The sequence below is a fragment of the Musa acuminata genome, chromosome BXJ1-4, assembly GCF_036884655.1.
Source record: "Musa acuminata AAA Group cultivar baxijiao chromosome BXJ1-4, Cavendish_Baxijiao_AAA, whole genome shotgun sequence".
NCBI classification, from domain to species: Eukaryota; Viridiplantae; Streptophyta; class Magnoliopsida; order Zingiberales; family Musaceae; genus Musa; species Musa acuminata.
The window spans coordinates 22,557,501-22,573,648 of NC_088330.1; the positions used below are offsets into that span (position 1 = coordinate 22,557,501).

At 36.8% G+C, this 16,148-nt stretch overlaps 1 protein-coding gene across 2 annotated transcripts in view; it reads right to left on the reverse strand.

The window, feature by feature from the left end:
* LOC135581074 (F-box protein SKP2A-like) overlaps positions 1 to 4,288 on the reverse strand; it is a 4,677-nt gene extending 389 nt beyond the window's left edge. The window contains exons 1-5 of one of the 2 annotated variants that reach the window (XM_065169674.1): positions 4,129 to 4,288; positions 3,379 to 3,636; positions 2,732 to 3,083; positions 2,504 to 2,645; positions 1 to 427 (exon numbers count right to left, since the gene is read on the reverse strand). The exon at positions 1 to 427 is cut by the window's left edge and continues 389 nt beyond it. In XM_065169674.1, the coding sequence (XP_065025746.1) occupies positions 60 to 427; positions 2,504 to 2,645; positions 2,732 to 3,083; positions 3,379 to 3,623 (1,107 nt within the window). In that variant the 5' untranslated portion in view covers positions 3,624 to 3,636; positions 4,129 to 4,288 and the 3' untranslated portion in view covers positions 1 to 59. Of the gene's footprint in view, positions 428 to 2,503; positions 2,646 to 2,731; positions 3,084 to 3,378; positions 3,637 to 4,101 lie in introns of both variants that reach the window. The other variant, XM_065169679.1, reaches the window with a different exon arrangement.
* Between the last annotated feature and the right edge of the window lie 11,860 nt (positions 4,289 to 16,148).

The following is a 16,148-nucleotide window of genomic DNA, read 5'->3' on the forward strand; positions in this document are numbered from 1 at the left end:
GCACGTCACGTAAAGCTTTGATCTTTACTTAGCTGTTGAAATCACACATTCGTTGATGTTCAGTAAGCATGGCTTGCCAAAGCAGTCCTACTTGCTCGGTTGGCTTGGATGGCACAAGCACAGTGCACAGAAGTAAGGCTGAGACAGCCACTGATGATGAGTGAATGCCTCTCAGGGCAGGTATGCAGTTCTGGAAATGAGTTACAGACAGCTTGAACAGCAGGTGGTGTTAAAGCCGTGCACTGGCTGATATTGAGGTTCATCAGACCACCCTTGTCGATACTGCTGATTCGCCGTGATCCATGGTTATGGTTCACACAGCTATTTGCTAGTGAATACATAGCCCTGTCGGTGATGTTCTGGCAGTAATACAAGTCCAGAGATCTTAGATGAGGACAACCATTTGCTAGTGCAATCACACTTTCATCTGCAATAACAAAGCAAATAGAAGATATGAAAACCTGAAAGAAAAAGATATGTTTATTCTAAGGGAATATATAATGGTGATGGTGTGCTTATAAAGTAAGAGTAAAGACAAGCAACAGACTCCAATTGAACAGATAAGGTTAAACACTTGGTGAAGTGTTATGACTCGGGCCTGATGGGCAAACTAGCCTATCAACTTCGTTTGGTCTAAAATACTGACCAAAATACTTAAGCTGAAGTTGATAGTAGTATACTTATCAGACCCTTATAAGTCAATCTTAATCTTGCTCACTTTCGATGTGGGACTAATCAGGGATGTTACATGAAGAACTTCATCCAAACAAATACAAAGAATCTGTCCAATGGTCTCTGAAGTGCAGTAATTGGGAAATTCATGGCCATCAGAGTATCGAAAGTTTGTTCATGCAGGAGAGCATATAGAACACATTTTATGTGTTCATTTATATATTCAGATATGAATTTCATTAGTTTTTCCTATTAGCTTAAATGTGTGAGCCCTCACTGATCAAACTTCTCCAACTTGATGGTGTATGCTAAGTTTATATCTCAATTATAGATTCACAGTATATGCAGTAGTGTAGTTTCAGCAGAACAGACATGATTATTTATGCTGCATAAATAATCAAAATACTAAGAATATTACTTGAGGTTTTATGAAAATAACAAGCCATAGTTCCCACGCATTTCAGGTCAGCTAGATGGGTCCATTACAAAGGTGAACTTTAGTTGGTTCATGGGAAGAGCATATCAGCTTGCAGAGTTGAGGCTTCTTAGTAGCCACTCCTGCACTGGCCATCTACACGGATCTCTTGCTGTATTTATGTCAAGACAGCAGTACTGTGGACCAAACTATAGGTCATCAAGCATCTTTTTATGCTGTTATTATAGTGAGACAACAATTTTAAAGTGGACAAAGAAATTGCAAAAAAGGAGACTGAAGTAGGTAAATTAAAATTAGTAGTAGTTTATTTTGTCATCTCAACCTATAGTATTCCACTGAAGAAATGATCATACTGCTTCATTGTGGATGCTTTTGTTTTTCATTCAAACTGTTGATTTTGCACGAGCCCTCTCTATTGACCATCCAATATTTTCTTTCCCATAGAGTTAGGATTCTCTTCCATTGCCGAATGGATTCTGTACTCAGAGTTTCATACACAAGTTACAAGTTTGGACACGTCTTCTGGATTTAGTTTAATTATTTTGATTTCTTTGTTAGTTTTATATATTATGTAAATAAATAATCCTTAAAAAGGTCATATATGTTCATGTGAACAAATTTATATGTACACTAGTTTCCCAGAACATCAGGTAATGAAATTAATACATGTAACACTAGGAGATACCATGCTTGGAAAACAATATTGCTGATTATGAAACTCCTGCCATCAGTTAACAATTAACAATTACTCCAGCATATATGATTGAGGGCTATATATATGTCAAAGGTAGATTTTTTTTTTTTTTTCTTTGATATGAGTGTAGGGAAAAAAAAAGGTTGGACTGTATACCTGGTGAATGCAGATTAACTTTCGGATTAATTTGATTGATGGGAGAGGTTTTAACAAAATAAAAAATAAAAAAGGGGCATAACCAGCACACGAGGCTCCTACCAATGCGGGGTTTTGAGATAGTCAATATACACAATCTTACCTTTAAATATTTGAAGAAACTATTTCCATGACTCAAACCCTAGTCTCCCAAATCGTAAAGGAACAATTTTACTATTGTACCAAGGCCCACCCGATTTAACAAAATGAAAAATCTAAGATATAAAAGCTATAACATCTAAGGTCTTGGGTGATCCATGGTTACAAAAGGCACATTGCACCTCATAAAAATTACAAATGCAAAAGCTATTAACATCAAATAGCTAGTTCATCAACAATATGTGACTACAAAGACCACAAGATTAAAGCACAGACGGACATAAGTTTTCTAAGTGGCATGGATAATATATTTTAGAATTAAAGAGAAATTCCTTTTTCTAGTGATGGATTCTTTACAACTGCTGTCGCTTCTACATAATGATAAAAAATGTATCAAGGTAAATTACCTGTGATAAGGACACAACCACACAAGTCCAAAGCCCGAAGATTGGGGCAGCCTGTGGCCAAACTGGTAACTCCTTTGTCAGTGACACAGTCACACCAACCCAGATTCAAAGATTGCAACTCATTGCAATGGTATGAAATAGCCTGCACCCAAATATCTAGTAGGTTGAAGGAGGAAAAAAATCTCGAAAGATAAAAAAAGTTGATCAAACCAAATGAAAGTACCACACCTGTAGAGCTTTGTCAGATGTAGCCTTCACACATCCACAAAGATTCAAATATTTTAGGTTTCTACAGCAACTAGCTAGATGTGCAAGGGCAGAATCACTAAAAGCTGAGCACCCACTGATGTTGAGCTTTGTTAGACAGGGGCATCCATGGGCCAAATTATATAAAGAGCGATCGCTCAGTTTACGGCTTTTGCTAAGGTCTAAATCCTTCAAGTCATGGCAATAATTAGAAATTGTCTCAACAGCACCATCCTCGAGTTGAAGTCTGTAATTTTGTCGAAGAGATAAAACCTGCAGCTTCACAAACTTGGGGATGACTGATTGCACGAGATTGTTCATGTTATTTTTGCACCTGCAACAGTGAAATTGCAATTCCAGTTATCAAAAAGACTTATTTGACCAGCTATATAACTATTGTTCAATGAAAACACCTACAGATCTTCCACAAGAAAATTTATATTAACTGTAAACACAATATAAATTGTTGCCGGTAGTCACTTCATCTATAATTCAGCAGTATTACTCCCAAAAATCCATGACTTCACCTACCGATCAATAGGCAACACCTCTAACAGGGCCAGCATTTGGCAGGGAGTGAACACTGGGGACAAATAAAAAGAAGAAACAAGAAACAGATTAATCAGTACCATGATAGGGAGAAACTTGTAAGCCCCAGGCACAGGGCAATCCTCCAGCCTTTGCAAACAGACGAAGCCACAAACACGGTGCTATCATCGAGGAGCGAAAGAATTCTAAGCAGCAGCTCCGTAGGTAGGTCCTTCCAACCTGCAATAGCCACTGCTGACCTCTCCATCTTCCCCCCGTCACCTGAAACTATGAGGCTATTGAACCACACCTCTAAATCTACGGACGCGGGACTCCCACCAGCCATATCAGCAGAACCTCTGCAAAGATTAGACAACACAAACAAAAAAATCAACCACAATTCTTCACAATCGTCTCTTCCTTCTCTTTCCAAGCTTGTCAAGAAAACAATGAGAATCACCAAAGAAACAGGATAACAGCTAAGCAATTTCACTAACCATCAATTGTAGCCCATAATTCTAACTTCTTTCTGAAAATAAGAACAAAAACATAAAAAATCAACGCTTGCTACTAAATAACGCCTTAAGAAGGACATGATGATGATTCTGGGTGATTGCCCGAAAGTTGAAGACCCTAAATAAACAAAATTGGGAAAAGGGGGCGCGCTATGGTTCGATCACTGCCGCCAGTGATACTCGAGAAAAGACTAGAAAAGAAAAGAAAACCTTCGTCACGCTCCTGTTTTTCCCCCCACAGTAGGAAATTTCCAACCAAAACTTGGTCGAAAGCCCAAAGACTGAACCATGGAGACGAGCAATACATACAGAATGACCACCGATCACCATACGAACCAAAGAAACGCGGTCGCCTGATCGAAGACCGGGATCCGAGCTCCCGTTCCGGACGAAGAGAAGCCCCGCCACGGACGGACGGACGGACGGACGAGGGGAAGAGGAAGCGATCACGAGGGAGAATGGAGGGATGGATTGGCACAGTTCCCGAGGCACATCAGCACAAGGCGTCGAGTTTGTTGCTTTGAACGGGAATACCGACGACGGAAACGCTAACGCCACGCCGAAGGAACTCACGCGCCAGCTTACGCGACGACGTGGCGACGACTGAAGAAACAAGTGGAAACGCACGTGTCACATTTGGTCTTGCGCGTGCGTGGCACGCGTATTATGTGCGCGTTTGGAACAGCACGCCTCGTTCACGATAACAGCGACGCGTATGGCTGTGAAACGGCGGGGGTAACAATAAACCAAACTAAAACCTAATTTTGAAGTCCAATACTTCAATAAACTAAAACTAAACGTCATAAACAAATTTCAATTTATTTAATATCGTAAACTGACTCGTTTGATACTTTTCCACAATTTTTTTATACTCTCATATTTCACATTTTTTGTCTCTCACAAATCACAAACCTAATAATATGGTGGGTCCACTTTGGTTTGTCTAATTGGAAACCATGTTTTTGTTTTTATGCGAACCGAAAAGACGACTTCATGTACATCACAATCAAATAATTGAGATATGTCGACATACATGTAGCATTAGCCAGTGAAGAAAATGTGGATTTGAGTGTAGAAAATTATGATGATCTATTAAGAATATAAATTAATATCATGTCTTATCTACAGACTTAAATTTTGGATGTAACGACCGTTGATAAAAAATTTAAGGTGGTACCAACAGAGTGAAAAGTCTTAGAATTCAAATTTTACCGGATCATATTCATAAAAATATATTTATCATTAGTATTCCAAATGTTTATCTTTGTAGATGACTAGTGAGAGTTCACATGCTCTAAAATGCTCTTAAGTCCAACTCAATAATAATAAATTCATCTAGCCTTCATTAGATACAATCGTATGAGAACAATAAGACTAATCTAAGTAATTAGGACAATAATAATCTTTTTTTTTCAAGTTGAAATCATGTTCTATAATGTGAATACTATATAGGATTTTTTTTTTTCTCAGTTAATAATCTTCTAGCGTAAGATAATCAAAATCAAATCCACAAATGACACGTGGTCGGCCAGCAAGCATGTCTTAAAAGGCTTGGTCAGAACTAATAAGCTGTTTAACATAAGACGTGATCATAAAGAAACATTCTTTTGCCATAGTTTAAAGATTGGTCTTTATCTCATGCTTCAGCCTGGGGCTTCAATTACAGCCAAAGGCAAGGCTCAAGCTTTGGCTTGCAGAAAGCATCTTGATTTGAGCTGTCAAGTTCTTTCAGATAATGTACTCAACATTGCATGGCTAATCGAGCTTAGGCTCTGATTCCTCCAACTAAATTAAAGGGACGATTGAGGCTCCCAATCAAATTACAAAATCCGAAACAAACTGGTGCTTTCAAACTAGATTAAAGTGTATCACAAACCGATTGAAATAAGATAAATCCTAAGCACCCACGATTTTTTTTTCAAAAAGTAAAAAAAAGTACTAATGTCAAGCTCATTCGTATAAAAAATAACTGAAACCAACTTGTGTTTCTAAATCGTTATAATAGAAACACAATAAAAACTGATGCGGAAACAAAATAGCGTACCTCCAGTCATTGTCACCAAGAATTTTTGCAGAGGTTTCTTCTTGAACTTTGTACTTCTCGGCTCAGAACTCTCGCTTTAGATGGTGTAGGAAAGCCTTTCGCTTCAAAGAGATGATTAAGCCCAGGGACCAAAATTCTCATATATATAGATGTTCTCCCATCAAGAACATTTATTATCACCAAATCATAACGTTCAAGAATTAATTCAAATTTGTAACGTTTGAACCAAATCATAATTAAGAACTTTAATGATATTAAATATTCAATTTAATAATAACGATTTCATGCATAAAGAATAAAAAACTAAAATCATTTAAATCATAATAAATGAAGAAATTCATGATAATGAATTATGAATCATAACGAGAATAGTTATATTATTAAATATTTAATAATAACGGTTACATTCTCTCACATGGTCCATACGTTTATCTTAATAATTTGAATTAATTTTTCTTGAACAACTTTCTTAAGAAATAAATACACGAATCATAGCGATAAGTCCTCTAAGAGCAAGTATTATCATCCATGTATCACGATGTATTTAGTTTCTTAATCTTAATATGGCAATATTACTTAATGAATAAATCTTATGTTTATTCTTGGTCCAGTAACGATATATTTTCTCAAAATAATGTGCACATGAATTTCTCATTATGATTCATAATTCATTATCATGAATTTCTTCATTTATTATGATTTAAATGATTTCAGTTTTTTATTCTTTATGCATGAAACCGTTATTATTAAATTAAATATTTAATATCATTAAAGTTTTTAATTATGGTCCAAACGTTACAAATTTGAATTAATTCTTGAACGTTATGATTTGATGATAATAAATGTTCTTGATGGGAGAACATCTATATATATGAGAATTTTGGTCCCTAGGCTCAATCATCTCTTTGAAGCGAAAGGCTTTCCTACACCATCGAGAGTTCTGAGCCGAGAAATACCAAAGTTCAAGAAGAAACCTCTACAGAAATTCTTGGTGACAATAGTTGGAGAGCCTTTTGACCTCTGCCTTGATACAAAAGAGTTTTCATTTTTATGCCATGAAAATGATTTGATTTTGATTTCTTCTTGGAAACTTCTTGAAAATCATGAGGAAATATCATTTTCAACTTTTTAGTTGGTAAAATGCTCATATTATGTATGCATATTTAGTTATATTAAATTATTTTTATGAGCAAATTTTTTATGTTTAAAATGTCTAGTGATCCATATAATCTTAATTAATTAAGAATTAGCCACAGCATCTTTAATTAATTAAAATTATATATAAAGTTAAAATAAGGATCACATAAGTAATTAGACATCAAATTGTGATTGATTATATTTCGTATAATAATTGTTATCCCACAAGATCTTTTATTATATTTAATATAATTAATCGGGATAAAATATCAGATTACTTTCATAATTTACCCACGGATTATGAATTGAAATATAATTTGATAGTTTTATCATAAAGACCATATGAATCTATTTGAATTAAGAATTTAGCCCAGAGACAATTTTTATGTCATGAGATTCATATTTTTGGCATGTTTCACATTGGTAAAACATGTAATTTAGTCTATTAAGCTTCAAATTTTGACATAAGCATGTTTGATTTTATGCAGTTTCTCAAACTGTTAATTTCTCTGATATTCGATGTGATATTCCCGAACTTAATGGTGATAACTATAAGATATGGAAGGAGAGGGTTCTTCTCCATTTAGGGTGGATGAATATCGATTATGCTATTAGGAAAGACGAACAACCTATAGTCATTAATACCAGCACTCCAACTGAGATCACGTTATATGAGCGATGGGAGCGATCCAATCGGCTCAGCGTGATGTTTATCAAAACTAAGATGACTGCTGGCATACGTGGTTCTGTTGACCAGCATGAAAATGTCCGAGACTTGCTAAAAGCTATTGATGAACAATTCGTCACTTCGGAGAAGGCACTGGCAAGTACCCTTATTATGAAATTTTCATCCCTTAGACTCACCAACTAAAGGGTGTGCGTGAGCACATAATACAAATGCGAGATATTGCGGCTCAACTTAAGAAACTTGAGGTTAATATGTTAGAATCCTTCCTGGTGCACTATATTCTGAACACCCTTCCACCTCAATATAGCCCTTTTAAAATTTCATACAATACACATAAGGACAAATGGTCAATCAATGAATTAATGACCATGTGTGTTCAAGAAGAAGAGAGGCTAGTGATGGAATTGGGTGAGAATGCATTAGCAGTAACCACTCAAGGGAAAAACAAAACTAACAAACATCAAGTCAATCAAAAAGCTCATCAGTAGGGAAAAGGTAAAATACCACCCCAAGCTGATATAAAAAAAGAAGCAAGGTGTTTCTTTTGTAAAAGAAAGGGACACGTGAAGAAGGAATGCACGAAATTCTAACAATGGCTTGAAAAGAAAGGTAAACCAACCTCATATGTATGTTATGAATCTAATATGGTCAATGTTAATATTAACACATAGTGGATTGACTCTGGATCAATAATCCATATTGCAAACTCTTTGCAGGGTATGCAAAACCTAAGGAAGCTAGTGGAAAGTGAGCAAAGCATCTTATCAGGAAATAAGATGGGCTCACATGTGGAAGCAATTGGAACATGCATTTTAACTTTAAGTAGTGGTTTTGTTTTAAAATTGGAAAGAACCTTTTATGTACCAAGTTTCTCACGAAACTTAATTTCTGTTTCTAGACTCGTACCATTTGGGTATTCCTTTAATTTTAAAGACACATCATTTCGTTTATTACATAAATCTGATTGTGTTGGGAATGGTATTTTGTCTGATGGTATTTACCGTATTTTATTACAAAATGATAATACTCAAAGTTCAATGCATGTTCACGCTGGCATTAAGAGGTGTAATATTAATGAGGACTCCTCTATATTATGGCATCGGAGATTAGGACATATCTCCATAGAGAGAATTAAGAGATTAGTTAAAGATGGGGAACTTAGTACTCTTGATTTTACTAATTTTAAGACTTGTGTGGACTGTATAAAGGGAAAGCAGACCAATAAGTCCAAAAAGGGTGCTAATAGGAGTTTAGACTTATTAGAGATAATTCATACTGATATATGTTGTCCAAACATGGACATACATGGTCAAAAATACTTCATCTCCTTTATAGATGACTACTCACGATATATGTATATATATTTGCTTCATAACAAAAATGAAGCATTGGATGCCTTCAAAGTCTTGAAGGCTGAAGTTGAGAACCAATGTAGTAAGAAAATAAAAATTGTGAGATCAGATAGGGGTGGAGAATATTATGGTAGATATACTGAAAATAGACAAGCACTTGGTTTCTTCAAGAACATGGGATTATTGCCCAATACACTATGCTTGGTTCCCCAGACCAGAATGGTGTTGTAGAAAGAAGAAACCGAACATTATTAGACATGGTGTGGAGTATGCTTAGCAACTCCAGTCTTCCTAAGTTCTTGTGGACTGAAGCACTAAAGACGACTGTGTATATATTAAACCGAGTTCCAACCAAGGCTGTCCAAAAGACACCATTTGAACTATGGAAAGATTGGAAACCGAGTTTGCGACATATGCGCATTTGGGGATGTCCGTCTGAAGTTAGGATATATAATCCACAAGAGAAGAAATTGGACCCGAGGACTGTTAGTGGGTATTTCATTGGATATGCCGAAAAGTCCAAAGGTTACAGATTCTATTGTCCATCTCACACAACTAGGATTGTGGAATCAAGAAATGCTAAATTTCTTGAGGATGATGTGATTAGTGTGAGCGATCATTTCAAGAACATAGTTTCCGCATATGATCATATAGAATCTCAACCTTCCACATCAAATGACAGATTGGTTATAGTTCATAGCACTCCTCAAGTACAAACTAGTGCTGAACAACCAATCATTGAAATTTCACAAGTTGTTGATAGTATTCTAATAGATCAAGCAGTTCAGGAATTACAACAAGCTCCTAAACAACTAGTTGAACCACAAGTTCCTCAAGGAACCATTGGTACAACATTAAGAAGATCTACTAGAAATAAAAGATCAGCAATTCCTAGTGATTATGTTGTATATCTACAAAAATTTGATTATAATATTGGAGCCAAAAATGATTCTGAAACATTTTCACAAGCCATGAGTTGCAAAGAGTCAAATTTGTGGCATGATGCCATGAAAGAAGGGATGAATTCCATGATGAGCAATGGAGTTTGGGATCTTATAGAGTTGCCTAATGAAGCATAGGCTATTGGTTGCAAATGGGTCTTTAAAACTAAGAAAGATTCGTTATGCAACATTGAGAGATACAAGGCAAGACTTGTTGCAAAGGGATTTACTCCAAAAGAGGGAATCGATTATACGGAGACGTTTTCTCCTGTATCTAAGAAAAATTCTCTACGTATAATTTTGGCATTAGTTGCTCATTTTGACCTTGAATTGCAACAAATGGATGTGAAAATGGTATTTCTAAATGGAGATCTAGAGGAAGAGGTTTATATGAAACAACATAATGGTTTCTCCTCTAGTGTTGGTGAACACTTGGTTTGCAAGCTTAGGAAGTCTATATACGGCTTAAAACAAGCCTCCCGCCAATGGTATTTTAAATTTCATGAAGTGATTTCTTCATTCGGATTTGTTGAAAATCCCATGGATCAATGCATATACCAGAAGGTTAGTGGGAGGAAAATATGTTTCCTTGTTTTATACGTAGATGATATTTTGCTTGCAACCAACGATAAGGGTTTGCTGCATGAGGTGAAACAATTCATTTCTAAAAATTTTGACATGAAGGATATGGGTGAAGCATCTTATGTCATTGGCATTAAGATCCATAGAGATAGACCTCGAGGCATTTTAGGTCTATCACAAGAAACCTATATTGATAAACTTTTAGAAAGATTTCGAATGAAGGATTGTTCACCGAGTGTTGCTCCCATTGTGAAAGGTGATAGGTTCAATTTGAACCAATGCCCAAAGAACACATTTGAAAGGGAATCAATGAAAAACATCACATATGCTTCTGTCGTAGGAAGCCTTATGTATGCTCAGGTCTATACTAAACCTGATATTGCATTTATTGTGGGGATGCTAGGTCGATATCAGAGTAATCTAGGTATGGACCACTAGAGGGCTATAAAGAAAGTGATGAGGTATCTACAAGGAACCAAAGATTACATGCTTATATATAGACATACAGACAATCTGGATGTGATTGGTTACTCAGATTCAGACTTCGCCGATTGTGTTGATTCTCGTAAATCAATATCATGATATATTTTTATGATGGCCGATGGAGCTATTTCTTGGAGAAGCGCTAAGCAGACCTTGACTGCTACTTCTACCATGGAAGCTGAGTTTGTCTCCTGTTTTGAGGCTACTTCACATGATGTATGGATTAAAAGTTTCATTTTTGGGCTTAGAATCATGGATTCTATTTCTAAGCCATTAAGAATTTTCTGTGACAATTCAGCTGTTGTCTTTATGGCTAAAAACAATAAAAGTGGAAGTCGAAGTAAACACATCGACATTAAGTATTTAGCCATAAGAGAACGTGTAAAGGAAAAGAAAGTGGTCATTGAGCATATAAGCACTGAATTGATGATTACTAATCCTTTGACTAAAGGCATGCCACCTCTGAAATTCAAAGATCATGTAGAGAAAATGGGACTTAGTTCTACTTTGTAATGATATTGAAACTCTTATATATTATGCAATTTTCTCATTGAGAAAATATATTGTTACTGGACCAAGAATAAACATATATATAGATATTCTCCCATCAAGAACATTTATTATCATCAAATCATAACGTTCAATAATTAATTCAAATTTATAACATTTGGACCATAATTAAGAACTTTAATGATATTAAATATTCAATTTAATAATAACGGTTTCATGTATAAAGAATAAAAAACTGAAATCATTTAAATCATAATAAATGAAGAAATTCATGATAATGAATTATGAATCATAATGAGAACAATTATATTATTAAATATTTAATAATAACGGTTCCAATTGGAACATAACAATGAATGCAGATCGGATGATCAATTGACATTCCACATTCGATCCAACCTACATGATTGTGCATATGTGGTTGACCAGTTCCCCATGATAAAATTCTATTCTCATGAATTTTTTATATAATAAAAATAAATTTCGAAAGATATTGATAAGGTGCCATGGAGGATCCTCCTCCACTGATCAAAGTCTTATTGCTTACTTGAAATATAAGATGTTCGATGCCCATTGTTGCAGCTTGTCTAATTCTTCCCTAGATAACCACGAGTTTATTCTTAAAGCTGCTCCCCTCGACTGATCTACATCCTGACAATCCACCCTTCACCATCAGTGTTTAATTTGATCCATCGAGAATTTGGTTTAATACGAATTTTATCCATTAACTACTTGGTTTAACTTCACTTAAGTCTCCTTTCAACAACACTAATTGTCGATGAGTTATAAGCATATTCCAACCATCTAAAAGATGGCCACAGCTTAACTAGTGAACGAAGCTGTAGACACGATCTTATGGATAAGAATTTGGCATCTGTCGATCTAATTAGTACCGAGAACTTAATCATCTATGCCTTACAAACTAACTTAATCATCAGTATGGGAGCCATTACTCTCTTAACGTCTATCGCTCCTCAAGTGTATTATCTACTAATACGAGGCTTGACAAAGATGTGATTTGAAAAAGGATCAGAACTGTCGAATTATCCATGAATTTAAGAGGCTAGTAAGTCAATAAACTCAATCTTCTACCAAACTCACATACGTCAAGGGGTACATTGTTGCAACCTAACCAATTAGTGTATTGGTGGTGTACTTTATTCCCTCTAAGTTGAAGGTTCGAATTCTCATACCACAGAATGAGAGAACTAATTTATGGAGAAAAAATAAATGCCTAAATCTACTTGAACGAGGCAATATGCTAATTACAGTTGACCTATATTTAACTTTTACAGAGGCCATCAAAATTTCCTCAACATGCTGCATGAAAATTATACTTATCAGTTAGATAGCAAACTTTATTGAGATTTGCAATGGAATTTTTGTAGTAAAGCAACACAGCTTGATGTGGAACATGCATAAGGATGTCTAGGAAAGAATATAAAGTCTCACCAAAGCCTACATTTTGTTGACTGGAAGACACAGATGATCCGAGGTAATCAACAAATTCAGACCATGAGCCACCAAATTCAATGTAATCTCCCTAATATAAATATACAGATATGAGGTTTTACTCATTCGTTGAATGAAGATTACTGGAAAATCTTTCATAAGAACAAAATGACGTGATGAATCACTGAAAGAATTGCACAAAAATCTTCTAACTCAAAAATTATTTAGCATGAAATTAAGGTTTTTTGTGAGACAGAAACTCAAGAAAGCAGAATTCTGCGATCTTTAGCTTACGTAGCTTACAACTTTGTATATGTTATTAGGAAAACATGCAGCGCATGTCGTGAAAACAATCAAGGGCGAGCTAAACATATATTGATATATGCACTCATAGCATATACTAGCTACATAACCCTTTCTTTGTATGTCAAGATCAATAAACACTCCAGCAAATAAAAGAGCAACAGAGCCGCAGTATCCATGAAAAGAAGAAACTAAAAGAATCTTCTACATATGTCTTAAAAGGTAGATCATTGCTAGTTAATCATGTAGTGGTATTTGAGATCAGAACAGAGCCACACGGGTGCGTGCAACATAGCTTGAGAAAGAACGACAGGAATCGAGTGAATGTAATAAGATTAGAAACGGAATTATCGATCATAGGCCCAGTGAGGCTTTTGATTTAGAGAGCGAGTGAGGGAAGGGCTCTTACCAGCTCTTCGAGGGCGAACGAAGGTGAGGGAGTGGAAATCGGCGGAGATGACGTCGAGGGGGTAGGGTTGGAGCGAATTGGCCCAGAAGAGGCAGCGGCGAAAAGGGGTGTGGCGAGATGGCGTCGATCCCCGAACCCCACTCCCGTAACGCATTCGAAGTGTTTGAAACCCTTCCTTGCCGTTACTATATATTTTGTTGGAAAATAATTAATTAAAAATAATTTATCATTCAAAAAGAAAGCATTTGGTAGCAAATGCTTCAAAAATATCATCCAATGCTTTGAAGTATCGTATTCATTAAAATTTGTTTTATATATATATATATATATATATATATATATATATATATATATATATATATATATACATAGGCTTTTTTTCTACTGAAACTTGAAATCGACCTCCATCCCTCTTAACGTTGTTTGTAGCGTCGTCTTGCAAATAAATCAGCTGCTGCATCGAAGGAACTCAACTCTCCTACTTTTGTTGCTTCGGCTTTCTGCCATCAGAGTGAGTCTTCTGCGCGATGAACATCTTCTTCAGCATCCTTAGCATCACCACAAAGGCAGGTTTCCGGCGCAGGGGGCGGCTCTTCGACACCTCCAGCCGCAGCTCCTTCTTGGCCAGCAAGCCTCCTTCAGCGGCCAGTACGTCCATGCCCATCGATCTCCTCCCCGCCGCGCCCCGCGGGTCCCCGGCGCGATAGAACTCCTCGTTGAAGTCCTCCCAGAGCATGTCCATCCTCTCCTCTTCGCCGCTGCAGCCGTAGTCGCTGAGCACCGCGGGGGAGCTCGGCCGGAGGGCTCTTCGGCATGTGGTGGCGATGTGGGCGCCGCCCTCGGAGAAGCTTCGACGGAGCTGGCTGCTGTCTGCCTCGGGGGAGTGGAACCAGAGGGAGGTGGCGGCAAGGCTGGGGAACGGGAGGTCGGGGATGAGCTCGTGTTCCGTCACGACGGTGGGGAAGCTGAACTCGTCCATCTTTTTCTCTTTCATTGCTTCATCCACAACGGTGTGATCTTATAGGAAGGTGAGGGGTTGACAATGGAATCGGCATGGAGTTAGGCCTACCTAATGCTATTGTAATGTGCTGTGAGGTCTGAGCAACTCATCAATCGCCGAAATGAGCGGGGGAGCGGGGCCTGCAAGGTTCTCCAATAATGCATGCGATATGATCTATTTGGTGCACTCGGTAGATCTCATGGGGCGATGAGCTAAAACACACATGCGAAGTCCACCATTTAGCAAGCCGATGTTGAAATGAACGCCAATGGATGTTGGCAATCCTTCAGCTAGTTTTCCATTCCAAGCTGATGTTGAAATGAACACCAATTGATGGCATCCACCTCCTTATAAATTAATTAATTGTTAGCTGAAAGCTATGTGGATGAAGACACAGTCATATTTGGTGGTTGGCAATGATTAGGGGAGTTGGAGCATGTAATCCATGCAATCCAATGTGCAAATTGGTGCATCACGAACTTTACTCTACATTTATTAATAGGGAGAGGAATTATTCGAGATATTGATTCGGAGCCGAAGTCATATCTTACTTCACAGTTTGTCTTAGTGCCTCAAACCTTACAAAAATTGCACATCTATTATTCTATAAAATTCTTGTGAAGCTTAAATTAATTTTTGATTAAATAGTATTCATTGAAGTTAAATTTTTAAGAGTCGAATATATTAAAGAATAAATACTCTTAAAGATGTTGAATCTCAAATTTTGATTATTAAATTAATTAATGAATTTATGATCTAATGTGTTATTTGAGAAAAAAGTGATGCAGAATTAATTTCGATCAGAAAAAGCAAAACGATTGAAGTAAAAAGAATCAGACGTTGGGCCGGAGTCAGAAAACGGGTATTAAGCCAAAAGAATCGGATGTTGTGCCAAGATCAAAAATTGCAGGAGTCAACTTGTCGATGGATCGAACGATGCGTCAGAAGTTTGCTGAAAATTCGTCGGGAGTTCGGATAAACAAATGATAAGCCAAACAACTTAGATTTACTAAGTTCTTATCTTAGGTCTCAATTTGAGTTACGTTTGGGTATATTCTACTAACTCAATTATGGGCCAATTGGGCTTGAGTTTGAGCTATTTTGGGCTAAAAGGAAGGCTCATTCAATGACCCTTAGTTGGCCCAAGTGGTGGCACCACCTAAGACTCAGCCTCCCAAGCATTGTCTAAGCGATGGTACTGCCTATAGTTAATGTTGTCAGGCGATGGTACTACTAGAGCCCAGTCTCCAAGGCTTTGTCATATGGTTATACCGCTCAAACTAGCGGTAGTACCACTAGTTATCAAAGGTGCAAGCGATGGTACCACCCAGTATTGTCAGTGGAATTACTAATACCTCAGAAACCTAGGATGAGATACTTTTTTGCTCCATGTTTGAAGTGGACATATAAATATCTCACTTTTTATGCATGAAAAAAATATGAAATGTGAACAAA